At 46.8% G+C, this 16,170-nt stretch overlaps 1 protein-coding gene across 1 annotated transcript; it reads left to right on the top strand.

The window, feature by feature from the left end:
- Window positions 1-7,874: 7,874 nt before the first annotated feature.
- On the top strand, window positions 7,875-12,946 carry LOC147726597 (uncharacterized). The gene is made up of 2 exons (XM_086962953.1): window positions 7,875-9,215; window positions 9,442-12,946. The coding sequence occupies exon 2, from the start codon at window positions 9,769-9,771 to the stop codon at window positions 11,785-11,787; it is 2,019 nt and encodes a 672-aa protein (XP_086819079.1). The 5' UTR covers window positions 7,875-9,215; window positions 9,442-9,768; the 3' UTR covers window positions 11,788-12,946.
- Window positions 12,947-16,170: the final 3,224 nt, after the last annotated feature.

The raw sequence follows: 16,170 nt of genomic DNA, 5'->3' as shown, positions 1-16,170 counted from the left end.
ACATCAACCACCTCTTCTACTTTATTTTGAGTCAAAACAGTGATGAGACAAATCACAGACCTCTCCTTTGGTGCATTAATCACCAGGGATAGGCTGCTCTTATCTCACCTCAGCATCTCATGCAAAGAGCTCCCTCACGCGCTTGGCACTGAGCTCGAGGGGAACTACACTTCCGGAGAAGAGCTTCTGCCTTGGTACAAACCTACGAGAGTTCTGGGAAGGTGGGTTACATTTCTAAGTTTTGGCGTGAGAAAGGAAACAACCAAGCTCATATGATAAAACCATTGCAAAGTCCTCGTTGCTTTTGATCATTAATACTTCCCTTCATTTAAAAGCCAGAATAAACAGCAAAATATATAGTTAAGTGTAAAATGGCTTTTTAAAACTTCTTTTGTTTTCAATTTTTGGGGTGTGTTTTCATCTTCTAGCCTTGTTGAGTTCAATTTACATTTTTAATTTTGTAATAAAAACTCACCTCAATAATAACACACTTGTCAACCAATACTAAATGAGAACTGTATGATTCCAGGGCTCTCATGCAACATGATGAGCATTTTAGAGTTTATGGAGAATCAGTCTAGACAATTATGCATGGCACTGACCATCTTCAGCAAGTAATCTGACTCCCCACAACTGATGATGTGGGCACATATCAAGAAATTGCACAGGCTGCTTGGGTATGCTGTCGGTGTCTCTGGAGCCCAGTCACAGTTTATCACATGTCTGGGAATGCTGGGGAAAGTTTTTCGAGGCTTTGCAACAGTAAAAAAGTCACATATAGGGGCACATTTACAAGCCCCTATCTCCACAGAGCGTAACTTCTTTTGACACTCCGGTGGCCTGGCACCCTTTTCAATATTCACAAAGTGGTACTAAGCCACTTAGCATGGCTTAACACCAACTTGTATATATGCCCCTTTCAGCCGCAGTCCTTTGCGGCAAAGGGGTGTGCACGGGTGTTGCTGCGGACGTTCCACCGCAACACCCATTGCTTTTTGACGCTGTTCCAGATATACAAGGAGGTTCTGTAGCACACATAGAAAGTGCATAAAAGCCATTAATGATTGTTTATATGCAGGAAAGTTTCCCTTCCTGCACATAAACAATCATTAAATAATGACAATTTGCTACTTCTATGTGTGCTGCAAAATGCTTTGGTGCAGCACACATAGAAGTGCAGATTTGGTGCAGCTCCACGGTCTGTCATTTTCAAGTAGATGTGCCCCAAAGTTTTAAAAAATAAGGCAATCTTGAATAAAATGTACATTCACACTAGAACATAGCCTTACAGTGATGTAAATAGTGTTATTCTTGCACTACTTTGTGTGAAGTGGGCAGACCATGGCGGTTCCCACACTATCACCAATGTTTTTTTTTTACACAAAGTCTTGTTAATTAAAATGTTTAAGCAGGGCTGTGCGACAAAAAATAATGCCTCATTGAGGCAGGCCTTAAATTGGGGAAATGTTTTAATTCCTTTTAGCTTTTCATACATTGCATGTGCGCTGGACTGTACAAAGCATCCGATTTGGGAAGGGTTATAAAGTTTGTCTAGGCATTGTTGGTTTAATTTATGAACACTTTGTGTGGGGTGTGAGCCGCAAAAGTGACACAAACCTGGCACAGTGTTTTGTTGAGGTTTACTTACCAACACAAATCATGATTTATGTTGGAAAGTTGCCTAAATTAATGCGAAGCAATGCTACCTTGTGCTACTTTGTGCCAAGTGGTTTCCCATGGGTGGTACATGGGTAGTCCCGTGCAACCACCCAGGAATTTTGATGAAAATTTATAGCAATTAACATTTGTAGATAGGGAATTATACCGAAAAAGAACACCTCTTTGAGGCAGGCATAAGAGTGGAACAAGTTAAAAAAGTTACAGTCCCTGCACTGCTTTAACTGTGCCGGATCTCACCGGTGCTGAACAACGGCAGCTTTTTAAAAGGGGACTCAAAACGGGTCTCTATCTGGCTCTGTTTTATGCCCTGGCAAAGGCGTTCCATTTTTTCCGGACTGCAGTGACAGCAGGCACATCGATGTGCGCGTGCTCACACTGCTCACTTCTCACTAGTGGAGAAGTTACAGTATGACGTCATGCCATTTCCCTTCTCTTTTTGAAACTCAGGAGCAGCAACATTGTCATGGAGTCACCAGGGCTTTAAGTGGAAGCTTTTTCAATATGATATACAAGCCATAGTTGCTGCTTATTTTTCTTATGCAACTAACAACCATTGACAAAACCAATAATCCTGACTTGTAGGGATGTTACTTGTTGTATCATATATCTGAATGCGATGACAGAAACAGTAAAATACAAGTTGGGTGGCACAATATGCTAAGCACAGATTTTAAGTATATGTGTTTCTAAACCACGCCCTTAATTACATTGGCCACGCCTCTTTGAGAGACCCCCCCAGTTTTTTCATCCCACTCAAAGCCCTGAGTCTCGGACCTGATGCTCAGACAACACAACGCTATGTGACCTGAGGGCAGAGTTGCGAGTTGTGGAGTTGCCAGCTGTAAGGATCGGCTGTAAAGACCAACTGAGGCAGAGAAGCCACTTTTGCTGCTGCCGTTTGCACCACTGCCAAGGCCACCAACACTGCTGTGCTGCTCACTACTGCTGCCCACTGCTAGCTGCCATTGCCACAACTAGCCACCAGACTGGACCACGACCTATCTCAGGAATACAGGCAAACAGGTTGGCGGGCAGGATGCAAGGCTCCTGCAGCAAGGCTCCTGCTGCAAGGCTTCTGCTGCAAGGCTCCTGCTGCAAGGCTTGAAAAGGCAAGTGAAACAAGCATTGGCATAGCCATTAGGGCGCCTTTGGGACCTTATATGTGTTTAGTTATCCAGCGCAATATCCTTGGTGCACCAACATCAAGTGTTGCACCACTAAACACTTATAAGGTCCCAAAGGCGAGACCTATTGGCTATGCCAATGCTTGTTATTTAGAAGGCTGTGTGCACACAGGAGATGTAATTACAGGTAGCTGGAGAGCTACCAGTAGCTCACGAGCTACACTTTGGAGAATCCAGAATGTTCACACAATATGTAAATCCTGCGGCTGTCCTCGTGAAACATTAGGAATCATAGATAATTGCGTTTGACAACATCCCAAAGCTTAGAAGAACCAGCACAAGATAGTCGAAGGAAGGGATACAAGGGCTCTATGTGTGAACAATACCAACTCAACAACAGAATGCTTTCTCAGAGATTAAGGCTGCCAAAGCAATCCAAGCCAATGGGAGTCACTGGGAGCAAGAACTAAATTTGCGAAGTACCACTTGAGGCTTTCACATCAAAATACTGAAATACCCAATTGGTGTTTTTAGCCACATTTTGCCTCCCCTTCCCCAAGATGCATTATTATCCCAGTCGCTTAGATCACACTCTTGTCCTGGTTACAAGTATTCCCCGCAGTGTGATGCTGCAGTCAGACCCGAAATGAGAAATGGCTGGTTAAACTTTAAATGTGAAGTCACACTCATCACAGCGCGTGGCGGCCGCCTGGTAGGACCAGGCAGGACCTGTGTTCCTTTAACAATCCACCCGCTTTCTGCCAAAGTGACAACGCCGTGAGTTGGGGAACCCCTGACAAGGGCCTGGAGCACGCGGGCCGCTCCAGCGCTGACGGTCCTGCCTACATGCTCCAGGCCCTTGACAGGGGTTTCCCAACTTTGGCAGAAAGCGGGTTGATTGGTAAAGGAACACAGGGGTGTCAGGAAGGTGCTAGTAGACATTTCTTGGATGCCGGAAGAAAATAAAGGCCATATCTGAATCTGTCAAAATAATTAATAGCTCGGAAAGTCGGAGATGGGGGTGGTGGGGAGTCGAAGGAAGGAAACAGTGAGAGATATACGAAAGAAGCAGCGATGGGGATGTGCAAATAGAAAGAGGCGGAGAGGCACTGGTATTGCAATGTGTAAGGGAAAAGGAATAATGCAAACATATACATTATTTATTAAGGTAAAGTAGGGAGTGTACCATCTAGGCCTATGCCACATCTGTCAAAGTGGAGAGTGTGACGTCATGACAGAGGGAAGAGACACGTTATGACAACTGAAAACAAGCCGGAGTGTGAGCGCTGGCTGCTGACGGGCCAGCAGCCTTGTGGGAATGTGTCTTCGGTAAAAGATCTGAGCCGTCTTCAATCGCGGCAGGGACACGCAGCGTTTACCTTGCGGGAGCAAGCGCGATAATTACTAACACATGGCTCCGCTCACTCCCGCAAGGGAATCGCCAAACATGCATGCGTTGCCATTTAAAGCAATGCAACGCGTGCACGGTTTTGCCTGCAAACCTGGAGCGAATTCTAAAGGTCTCTTTCCTAAGCAGCGCTTGCGCGCTGCGTAGACGAGTCCTAAAAAAGCAAGTAGAAACAGCTAACCTGGGACACAGCTGCGAGACTAGGCAAAACTTGTCCCGCTGCCACCTCAACAAGAGAAGGAGTTGCTTTTTTCTGTTTCTCACTTTCTTTCTCCTTGGCACCAACCAACGGCCAGCAATCTAAAGGAGACAACAGGCCAGACCGGCCAACATGAGCAGACAGCGTGCCCGTACTAACACAAAGAAGTCCTAGAGTGTCTATAGGGAGGGGTAGCCGCGCTGAGCACCGGAACACAGAAACTAGCATCCAGGGGACTTGACCTGCGAATAGAACTTCCAAAACTTAGCAGGTCCCTGTACACTTAAGCCTGCTAATGGTGTAGAGAAGTGTGACAGTAGTGGCAGCAGTGCCATTGGCTGTCCCACAGCCCCACACATCACTCAGTGTGCTCATGCCTCTCCGATACTACAGGATCTGCAGACAGACTGCAGTGAGGTGGTGCCGGGGACACCGATCAGCCAGGGCTTCAGGGACCAGGCACCAGGCTAATCATGTGGTCCGGAAAGCTCAGGGGGATGCCCTGCCAACTGCCACAAGGAGGAAACGTGGCCGAGACAACAATTCACCTGCCCAGGTAACAAAGAGTAAAGTCCAAAGCTAAGCCCAAACCACGAACAGAAGAAAGCCCTTTAATAAACCTTCTCACCCAGGAGGACAATGAAAAGTGGAACTCTGGGCATATGAGAATTTCTGACCATCCACGAACAAGCCTGCTGTCTGCATGAAATAGCTGAAAATGTACGAAAAGTGTAACTTCGTAAAGGGTTCTAGAGTAATGAGAGGCTAACAGAGCAGCTGCACACCTCTACTACCCCCACCCCACCCCCATGGCTACCCCAAATAACACTGAAACAGGACTGGGTCAAATCCCCTTGCCTGAGACTCCTGACCAACAGTTAAGTACCCACTCAAAGCCTTCACAAAACAACAATGAGAAAGCTGGAGACTGACAAGGATGTCAATCTCCCTCCTCCCCCTCCCTTCCTACCCCCCCCCTCATGGAAGGAAGAGCTTAAATTAGGCAGCCCAGGAAAGCACAACAGAGAAGACAGCGAGAGCTTCCCCAGCGGGCACGGTAGCAGTGAACACAAGGAATTCCCTGGTCAAATAGGGACCCAGACGAAGGCTTAGCCAATTCCGCCAGACGATGTCACCCACAGGACCCATCAGAACCAAAGATGATGCAGATGAAAAGGACTGTGAGGCACCCACTGGCTGAGCAGGAGGTGGACATGGAATAACATTAACAAGGGCAGGATACTACACTCTTGAATTTAAAAACTCCAGAATGGAAGGAAATACTGGCAATATACTTACAGGACTCTGAGCAACCACACCAGACTCCCCGGCAACCCAGCCCTCAGCACTGCCAGGAAGACAGCAAATCAGAGGAAGGTGGGGCTCAACAATAAATCCCAACCAATGTATGTGTATCCCTTGGAAACAGGGTACAGCTATCTGTGGAGGCTTGTTGTGACTGGAATTGATGATAAACTGGGGGAGCTAAACTCCCTGTTCAAATGAATCCAGACTGAAACCACATTCACCCAAACAAACTGTCCCTGCATGAACATTTTCAACAAACTGTCAACTCTTCCTACAAAGCTGAATGACTTTATAATTGGTTTTAAACAAAACTAGCAGCCCGTCCCGACGTTGTCCGGGGGCAATCAGGCTTTCTCCCTAACACTGTGGCAACGCAAATGACCTTTGTCTGTGCGCTGCAAAACCAAACCCCGTTCATAACATGCCATGGCGACTCAACCCCCAGGACACAAAGGCATTATGTACCCATTCCACACGCCCAGCTGCAGTCTGCCAAATTTTACTGCTCAGCCCGCTCCAGTCCGCCTTAGTTCACCGCAGTCACCCAAACCCAGGCACCAACCACCTCCTCAGCCCAAGTTCACCGCCACCTTCAATGCCCCCAATCAGCCACACACGCCATGCTCCCTAACACTTTTGCCACGCATCCGACGCTGCAAACGACCTTTCTCTGTGTGCTGCAAAAGCAAACCTTGTTCATAACCTGCCATGGCGACTAACCCCCCACTACACAAAGCCAGTATGTACCCATTCCACATGGGGCTGCAGTCCGCCAAAGTTTACCCGTCAGCCCGCTCCAGTTCACCGCTCCTCCCCGCGCTTGACGTACCTCAGCCTGCTCCTGACGTATCTCAGCCTGCTCCAGTCTAGCAAAGTTCTCCGCTCCTCCCCGCGCTCCGCCAAAGTTTACCGGTCATTCCGCCTTAGTTCACCACTCCTCCCCGCGCTTGACGTACCTCAGCTTGCTCCAGTCTGGCAAAGTTCTCCGCTCCTCCCCGCGCTGATCTCCGCCGCTCCTCCCCGCGCTCCTGTACGCTGCTCCTCCCCGCGCTCCTGATGTCAGCACGCAGGTCGCGGCCGGTGCTACTTTCAAGGGACTACTTTTTTTTATATTTAATTTTTTAAACAACGTATATACTTTATTTGAATATAGCCTATGTCCATTTTTTTTTTTTTTTAAATATATTTTTATTGCAGGAATTAGTACAACAATACAGTAACGACCAGCATCAAATTATAGCCAACTCTTACAAGATACAGCCCACCGACCCCCTTCCATAGTAATGCTGTACAGCCAAGCGGCCCGTGTTCTCGGGGTTAGGCGGTGAAGGTAGCTGGGGTCAGTAGGGTGCTGGAGCTGGTCCGGATAACACACTGTCCGTCATCTGCTTTTCTAAACAAACCCCAACCCCCAACAAAAAAGGAAACCCCCCCCCCCAACTACTAGACATTATGAAACTCCCCCCCCCCCCCCCCCCCCCCCCACCAACAGCGCCAGGGAGTTTATCACTGTAGGATCCACTGTTTGACCCACGGGGAAGGTAATAGTGCAGTTAATGCTAGCGGTTAACGGGACTCAGGTCTAGTTGCTTCTTCGTTTTCGGAGTCGCTGGGGGTACAATAATCCCTGAGGGCCTGCACCAGCGTTTCCCATTCTAACGCGGCCTCCTGCGCCTTCTCATTGCTTTGCCTCCATGCCAACTGATATCGCAGCGCGCTCTCACCCGCCGCCCATTTCAACAGTTCACCGTGCCATCTGCAGCCCGTAGGACCAGCACGTGCCTTCCAATTCCTGGTCACCTCTCGCTTAGCCAGTAGGAGCCCCAGGTCTATAAATTTACTAGTGATTTTATTCCGGGGGGTATGGGGGAACCAGTGCAGTAGCCCTACCGCCGCATCTAACGATAAGTGCCTCCCCGTTACCTCTTCTAAAGTCGCCGTCACCTCCTGCCAGTAGGCCGTCAAACCGGGACAGGCCCATAGCATGTGTAAGAGGTCCGCCTCCTGAGCCGGGCACCTAGGGCATTCCGCCGAGGCTGCGGCAAAATAACGCCTGATTTTAACCGGGGTCAGGTATGCCCTATGGAGAACATAGTAGTGGACTAGTTGGAAACGGGCACAACGCGTACCCTTCCATGCTCGCCTCACCAGCTGGGTCTGCCATTCCTGCCATAATTGGATTGCTCCTGTTGTGCCTGTGAGGGGAGAAGCCTAAGGACACGCCGCAAAACCGACCACCCGCCCTCCCGCCGCCAAAAACTACATCTGGCCGCCGAGTGGAGGAGCGGCAAAACTACACTTCCCAAGGGGCATAGCGGAGCCCCACGTCATCGGCCGACACCGGAGGCGCTAGAAATTGCGCGCTCTCCCGGTGGAGCGAGTCTGCCATTCCTGCCATAATTGGATTGCTCCTGTTGTGCCTGTGAGGGGAGAAGCCTAAGGACACGCCGCAAAACCGACCACCCGCCCTCCCGCCGCCAAAAACTACATCTGGCCGCCGAGTGGAGGAGCGGCAAAACTACACTTCCCAAGGGGCATAGCGGAGCCCCACGTCATCGGCCGACACCGGAGGCGCTAGAAATTGCGCGCTCTCCCGGTGGAGCGAGTCTGCCATTCCTGCCATAATTGGATTGCTCCTGTTGTGCCTGTGAGGGGAGAAGCCTAAGGACACGCCGCAAAACCGACCACCCGCCCTCCCGCCGCCAAAAACTACATCTGGCCGCCGAGTGGAGGAGCGGCAAAACTACACTTCCCAAGGGGCATAGCGGAGCCCCACGTCATCGGCCGACACCGGAGGCGCTAGAAATTGCGCGCTCTCCCGGTGGAGCGAGTCTGCCATTCCTGCCATAATTGGATTGCTCCTGTTGTGCCTGTGAGGGGAGAAGCCTAAGGACACGCCGCAAAACCGACCACCCGCCCTCCCGCCGCCAAAAACTACATCTGGCCGCCGAGTGGAGGAGCGGCAAAACTACACTTCCCAAGGGGCATAGCGGAGCCCCACGTCATCGGCCGACACCGGAGGCGCTAGAAATTGCGCGCTCTCCCGGTGGAGCGAGTCTGCCATTCCTGCCATAATTGGATTGCTCCTGTTGTGCCTGTGAGGGGAGAAGCCTAAGGACACGCCGCAAAACCGACCACCCGCCCTCCCGCCGCCAAAAACTACATCTGGCCGCCGAGTGGAGGAGCGGCAAAACTACACTTCCCAAGGGGCATAGCGGAGCCCCACGTCATCGGCCGACACCGGAGGCGCTAGAAATTGCGCGCTCTCCCGGTGGAGCGAGTCTGCCATTCCTGCCATAATTGGATTGCTCCTGTTGTGCCTGTGAGGGGAGAAGCCTAAGGACACGCCGCAAAACCGACCACCCGCCCTCCCGCCGCCAAAAACTACATCTGGCCGCCGAGTGGAGGAGCGGCAAAACTACACTTCCCAAGGGGCATAGCGGAGCCCCACGTCATCGGCCGACACCGGAGGCGCTAGAAATTGCGCGCTCTCCCGGTGGAGCGAGTCTGCCATTCCTGCCATAATTGGATTGCTCCTGTTGTGCCTGTGAGGGGAGAAGCCTAAGGACACGCCGCAAAACCGACCACCCGCCCTCCCGCCGCCAAAAACTACATCTGGCCGCCGAGTGGAGGAGCGGCAAAACTACACTTCCCAAGGGGCATAGCGGAGCCCCACGTCATCGGCCGACACCGGAGGCGCTAGAAATTGCGCACTCTCCCAGCTTCGCGGGACGCGAGCGGGACGCCCGGACGAAGCCCGGGCAAAGGGCGGGCCCTCTGAGGTCCTCAGAGGCCGAGGTAGGCTGGGCTGGGCCCGATCTCTTACACTCAGCTTTTAATTCAATTACACCTTCTATCTTTATAGTTGAAGGAATCTTGGCATTGTGAACATTCACTCATTAGTCCTGGCTTATGTAGCCTAAACACGTGCACAGATTTTAATTACAGTTGAAGTTAATCCATCTCTAATCTTCTTAACTGAATCTTATTTTTAATTACCAATTTGCGTCTAACCTGAAAGTCACTAATTGGTAGTTGCAAAGAGCACTATGTCAGTGAGGAAATTACGTTCTGGAAGAACACTCGAAGGGCGGCCAAATACATCAAGAAGATCGAACCAATTGCAAAACAAATACGCTAACAGCTTGTTGCTAAAGGGCCAAAGGCAACTAATGGAAATTTGGGAGAATTCGGCTAAAAAGGAAATGGAAACTCCTCCAAAGGTTGAGGGGTTGCTCCCACATATAGTTTTTCCTTTAGACTCTGACCTGTCGCAAGATTCAAACTTAAGGTTACCTCTAATCTCTAAGGAAACAAGTATCATCCCACCCTCTACCGATAGTGAGCTCTCTAGGTTGAAATCACCGAAGCAAGAAGTTATTCAAATAAATAAGAAGGTGGGACAGATGGAACAGGATGCAGTGGAACTATCTATGTTGTCCAGTATTGATTTAGAACTTTGTGGCCGATATATGGATGAGAGACAGGGGAATCAATCAGAATTAAATAAAACTCCCAATAAAACCCATCCACCTGGACTAACATTATTTAGTAGTACTCCATCCATTGCACAAAATGATACTCCTTCTTTACAAAGCGAGATGAAATCCCCAAACCTTAATCTTTCGGGGATTCGTGCTTACGTAGAGACCGAATTCCCAAGAAATGAAAAACCCATCTCAGACTCCTTAATAGCGCTTGAGGACCTACTATCCTCCATATTACTGTTACTAGGAAGATTTGCTGTGAGTACGGACTGTATTATGGACTCAGTAACTGAGATATTGAAGGTTCTAATGTCAAAGTTTGCGGAGAATGGAAAAGCTATGGCTACTACTCCAGTAAAGCCTAATCATGTGGAAGACGAAATTATGTTAATAACAACCTCTGCGAACCAAATACCTGCGGTAGGAGATAACCTGTTAAGCGCAAACACTGTGGATGGACCAAAGCTCAAGGTAGAAGTGCATGAGCAGGTCGAAACTTTATTACCATCCCCTCTATTAAAGTCGAATGAGAAACAAAGTGACTCTATAGTGATGGATGAAAGCTCACGCCTCACTTCCGATACAACATCAAAGAGTCAAACAAAGGAGGAAAATGGTTGTCTAGTGAACAACCAAACCACAGGAAATGCGTTATTTCCCATCTTTAGTCATGACACTAAGGGTACCAAAAAGGGTAAATGCAAAAAATATAAAGGAAAGAACAGGAAGCCAGTTCGCAAATACTCAAGAAGACGTCAAAGGCAAGTTATTTTCCAACAACATGTAAATGAAGCTTTGGAGGAGCTAGAATTCTCAGATCACTCCATAGTAAACACTAATATGATAGTGGCAGAGGAATGTGCCCCCACCTTGTCTGTGAAAGTCACTCCAGCTGCCAAAAAAACTGAAGGAAGAAGACAAAGTTCAGAGATTAATGAGACAGAACCTTGTGTCCCATTAGAAGAAAACATAAGTAAGGAAACCACGGTAATAAGGTCACTTAATCCATCTGCGCCTATTTTTCAATTGCCTTCAGAAGTACCACCAGAACCAATTAATGTGCTACAAAAAGCTGCTCCAGTATGGATGGATACACTGACATTGGACTTTTTACCATTGTTTGATTTTGACCTAAATCTAAACAGGTCATGGTTGCTTAGCTGTCTCAAAGATATTGAAAGCTTAAAACTAATTCAGTCTAGTGACATTGATCTGGTTTCAATTGTAAATTGTGAGAATGGTCAACGAGCAAGGGTTAGATTCTGCTCAAAAATAATTTCTAATATTGTATTACAACAAGCAGAAGCTTTTCAATGTCGAGGTATAGATGTATTACCATTTACTAGTTTTTATAATAGAGAAGGACCAACTACTTTGGGTATTAATCAACATGTCTTGAGTGCTAATAATAATGACTTAAAAATCTGTGTATCAAGGGGAAAGCGTATGGTGTCTAAGATTCAAACACGTAATGAGAATGTGAACTCATCCCAATGTCATGACCCCCAGAAATGGAATTGGCTACCTGGAGCATTATCGAGTAATACCTCGATGAGTAAATGCTTATTTCAGCATCTTTAACAGACAACTTAATATCATCTCCTGGAATGCTGCAGGTTTATACAATTCCCCCGAGAAATTGAACTACCTTCTTTCTCTAAACGCTGACATATTGTGTATCCAAGAAACATGGTGTAAAGATATACAATATGGGGGGAAAGACTATTTTGTCTTTGAGGCCCCAGCTACGCCATCCCATAGAGGTCATGCAAAAGGGGGAATTGTCTGCTTTTTATCTAATGTTTTTCAATGGCAATTCTCTCACCATGTTGATACTAGTAAACTTTTTCAAGTAATATCCATTAACAATTTAGTTTTAAAGAGTCCTCGAAGTTCATTGGTGATTGTAAATGCGTATATACCCCCAGAACAAAAATTTAGCACTGTTTTAAAGCGAATGTTCTTATATATAAAACAGTTGATAGAGGGGCCTGCCCCTCCTTATATTCTCCTTATGGGTGACCTGAATTGTAAAGTCTCCAACATAAGCCTAGAGCTATTTAGAAATAAGACAAAGGAAGAAGCGTATAATATTCCTCAATCTCTTTTTCCCAATAAAATAAAAACCAACAAAAGAGGAAAACTGTTACTAGAGGAATTAAGCTCGGTAGAGGGGCTCATAGTTAATGGCAGAATGCCCTCTGATGTCCCAGCTAAGTTTACACATGGGTCTTACAAAGGTGAATCTATTTTAGATTACATCATCACAGACTATGAAACCTACTCATTTATTCAGGATATTGTGACCTTAAACTCTACATTGAGCGATCATAAAATTATTAATCTAACAATTTCCCTCCAACCCATGGCGACTGAATCCTGGTCTTTGAGTAATACAGGATTTAATATTAAGTGCAATGGAGGCAGATGCTTTTGGGACTCTAGATCCGTAAAGAATGTTCAAAGTATCTTGGCCCAAACCATATTGGAACTAGAGGATTGGCAAGGTGCAGAACTCCTTCAGTTTGAATTGTTATCACAGAAACTAAGAAGGATGGCAAAGACAAACTGTAACCCTAAAAATCCTCCACGCCCTCCTCCTCTATTGCTAACATTAAATAAAGAAGTAAATAAACTCGTTAGGCAAAACTACCTAAATAGAACTCGAGAAAACGAGCGAAACTTAGCCCTACTCAAAAGAAGGAGGAATAGATTGAAAATTAAATTAAAGAAAGAAAAAGAAGATAAATTATGGATATGTTTAAGAGAGGCATCTGTCCATAATAACTCTAGAGACTTCTGGTCTGTAATAGGAAAAGGATGTGGAACAAGAACTACTCCGATTCCAGTTACCATAGCAGAGGAAGTATGGATGGCATTTATCTCTAATCTTTACGCTTCCAATGGAGTGGAAGATAACATTTCGGTACCTATCCTGAATAAAGATGAGTATATAGATCTTCCCACTGAAGAATCTATAGCAGCTGTGATAAGAAGTATGCGTTGTTCTGGGGCTATGGGCCCAGACGAATTGCCCATGACTATGATTAAGCAGGATGTTACTCTATGGAGCAAGATATTACTCCCATTGTTTCGGAGCTGTTTTATTACTAAATTAGTCCCCAATTCTTGGAGGGGTAGTATTCTGATTCCTCTATTTAAAAAGGGTGAACGGGATAACCCTAAGAATTATCGCTTAATCGCACTTTTAGACTCAATAGGCAAAATCTTTGCTAAATGTGTGCTATTACTAATTATGAAATGGATAGACGTAAATGATATTTTACCTATGCAGCAAACAGGCTTTCGTAAAGAGCATGGAACCCTGGATAATTTAACAGCTGTACAGGTTCTTGTAGATAAATATGTTCGAGTTAGAAGAGGCGGAATATATGTGGCATTTATTGATTTTTCAACTGCATTTGACAAGGTAGATCGGTCAACGCTATGGGAAAAACTTGCCACAATGGGAATGCCAGCATACTTGTTAGAATTGGTAAAATCCCTTCACACCAACACATGGTGCAAACTTTTGCTGGGTGGGGAAAGGGGGCTTTCCCAATTAATCCCTTCCCAGAATGGACTAAAGCAAGGATGCATACTAGCACCTATTCTGTTCTCCCTATATACAGCTGACCTACCGTCCCAAGTAACATCTAGTGGAGGAATAGCCCCAAAAATTGGAGGAGTACCGATTGCTGTTTTAATGTATGCAGACGACATACTTGTTCTTGATTTAACACCGAAAGGCTTGGCAAGTCGCCTGCATGCTTTATCACTCTTTGCAGATAAACACTTTATGAAGATCAATGCTTCTAAAAGCAAGATTATGTGTATTTTCGGTAAGAAAAAATGCAGGTCTGCAAATTATAACTGGATTTTGGGAGGACAGAAATTAGAGGTAGTTAAAACTTACACCTTTTTAGGGAAAATAATTACAGCAAACATAAGTGATACTGCCCATATAGAGCACAATTCTCGTAAAGCGTTATCGCATGGGATGGGATTGTGCTCTATGTATAATGCTACAGGGAAAAGACACTTTAAATTGTTCCTTGATGTGTTTAAAGCCAAGATACCTGCCACTCTCCTTTATGGGATTGAACTAGTGGATATTAAACATTGGGGATTTGTGTCGAAAGTTGAAGGAAAGATCTTAAGGAAAATAACATCCCTAAATACAGCCTGCTCCGACAGCTCATGCAGGTTAGAATTTGGATTGAGAAGTGGTTGGGTGCAGGGGCTGATCGCCCTTATAAGATGGGTAGCCTGTCTGGTTAGAGGAAAAAATGGTTCCCTGAGAGAAGTGATTAAAAGAGAACTGCTGGGAGATCTCAATGACTTCTCTCAACTGGTTAAAAACTTTAGAATGGCTGTTGATCTACTAGAGTTGGATGCAAACAGTTTGTTCTCACTAGATCCTGTCGAACTCAAGACGAAATTAAAAAACGCATCCTGGGAACTATGTTATAAACTAGATTGGATTGCCCAAACAAAGAAAAAAGATAGACAACCTTTGTTAAAAACATATCTGTTTAAACAGCCCCAACAATATCTCACCTGGAACATCCCTCATAGAATCAGAAGGTTATGGTTCTTATTGAGACAAGATCTGCTTCCGTTAAATTCTCTTTATGCAAAATGGCACGGGGTGTCTCCTGTATGTAACTTATGCCATAAGGATGTACAGAATCGCAATCATGTTTTGTTTGTATGTAAGGTATTGCGCCCTTTTCGCCTCAAATGGCTAAAACCAATTTGTCTACAGTTAGGAATTTTAGATGTATATACTTTCCTCCATGCACTTTATAGCCCACCCAATGAAATATTTTGCTACAGGATTTTTAACTTTTTTAAATGTTTTTTAGATATTTATTAATATTGCACGAATTTGGCTGAAGACTGCGAGACTAATGATTGTATGCTCTACATTGCTCTTTTTTAGACTGTAAGATGTAATTCTGTTAACTTTTTATGTGATGTATATTGTATGTCTTATTTTATGTGGCCCTCAGTGAGAGCCAATACATAATAAAATTTGAATTGAATTGAATTGAATCACCAGCTGGGACCAGGTCGTCTCCGGGATCTCCCGACCGATGTCCTCTTCCCAGCGGGACTTCAGTGTGGTGAGAGGGGCCAACCCCTCGGTAATCAGCCTGCCGTAGAGGCAGGTGACCGCCTTCACTGTTCCCGCCGACATCATTACATACTGGCACACCTGGGACAACTGAGGTTCCTCTAGTCCGTTTTGCCAGTACGCCTGGATCACTCGCACAATGGCCGAATGCAGCAGAAAGTCGCCCCGGGGGATCCCAAAGCGGTCAATGAGATCCTGAAAGGACAGGAGCACTCCATCCTCATACAGGTCTCCGACGAGCTGTAAACCCGACTCCTCCCAGTCCGCCAATCGCGACCAGTCTCCTCCGTGGGGGAGGGCCGTCAGCATCCCTAATGGTATTTCAGGTGCGTATGGGGTCCGCAGGTGGCCTCTGTTATGAGCCCGATTCCAACAGAGTCGGATAGTCCGCTCCTCCATCGACAGGTCCCGAAGGACTAAACGCTGTCGCAGCGCGATAAAGGAGAGGACGTGCCTGGCTATACCCGTCCCCCTACCGTCTTCCGGGCCTCTGAACTCCCTGGCTATCTCCTGGGTGTATGTCTGGAGCTGCGCCGCCAGATAGTACTTCTCAAAGTCCGGCACAGCGAGCCCCCCTTCGTCTTTCGGCCTCATCAGGGTATTGAGGGCCACCCGCCGCCGGCCCGTGCCCCAGAGGAACCCGATCACCATAGAACGCAATCGGCGAAACGTAGCCGGTGGTACCCAGATCGGCAAAGTCCGAAAGTAATACAATAGTCGGGGGAGCGCCACCATTTTGAGCAGGGCAATGCGTCCTGCCACGGAGAGCGGCAGCGTGGCCCAAAAATCCATGCTGCCTCGGAGTGCTCGCATGCAACGGGCAA

This window comes from Lissotriton vulgaris, chromosome 3_1 (assembly GCF_964263255.1).
Source record: "Lissotriton vulgaris chromosome 3_1, aLisVul1.2, whole genome shotgun sequence".
In the NCBI taxonomy this organism is placed as follows: Eukaryota; Metazoa; Chordata; class Amphibia; order Caudata; family Salamandridae; genus Lissotriton; species Lissotriton vulgaris.
This window is presented reverse-complemented; position numbering and strand designations above follow the sequence as displayed.

Coding starts and splice junctions, on each gene's coding strand:
- LOC147726597 (XM_086962953.1), top strand. CDS start 9,769: ATGTCAGTGAGGAAATTACGTTCTGGAAGAACACTCGAAGGGCGGCCA.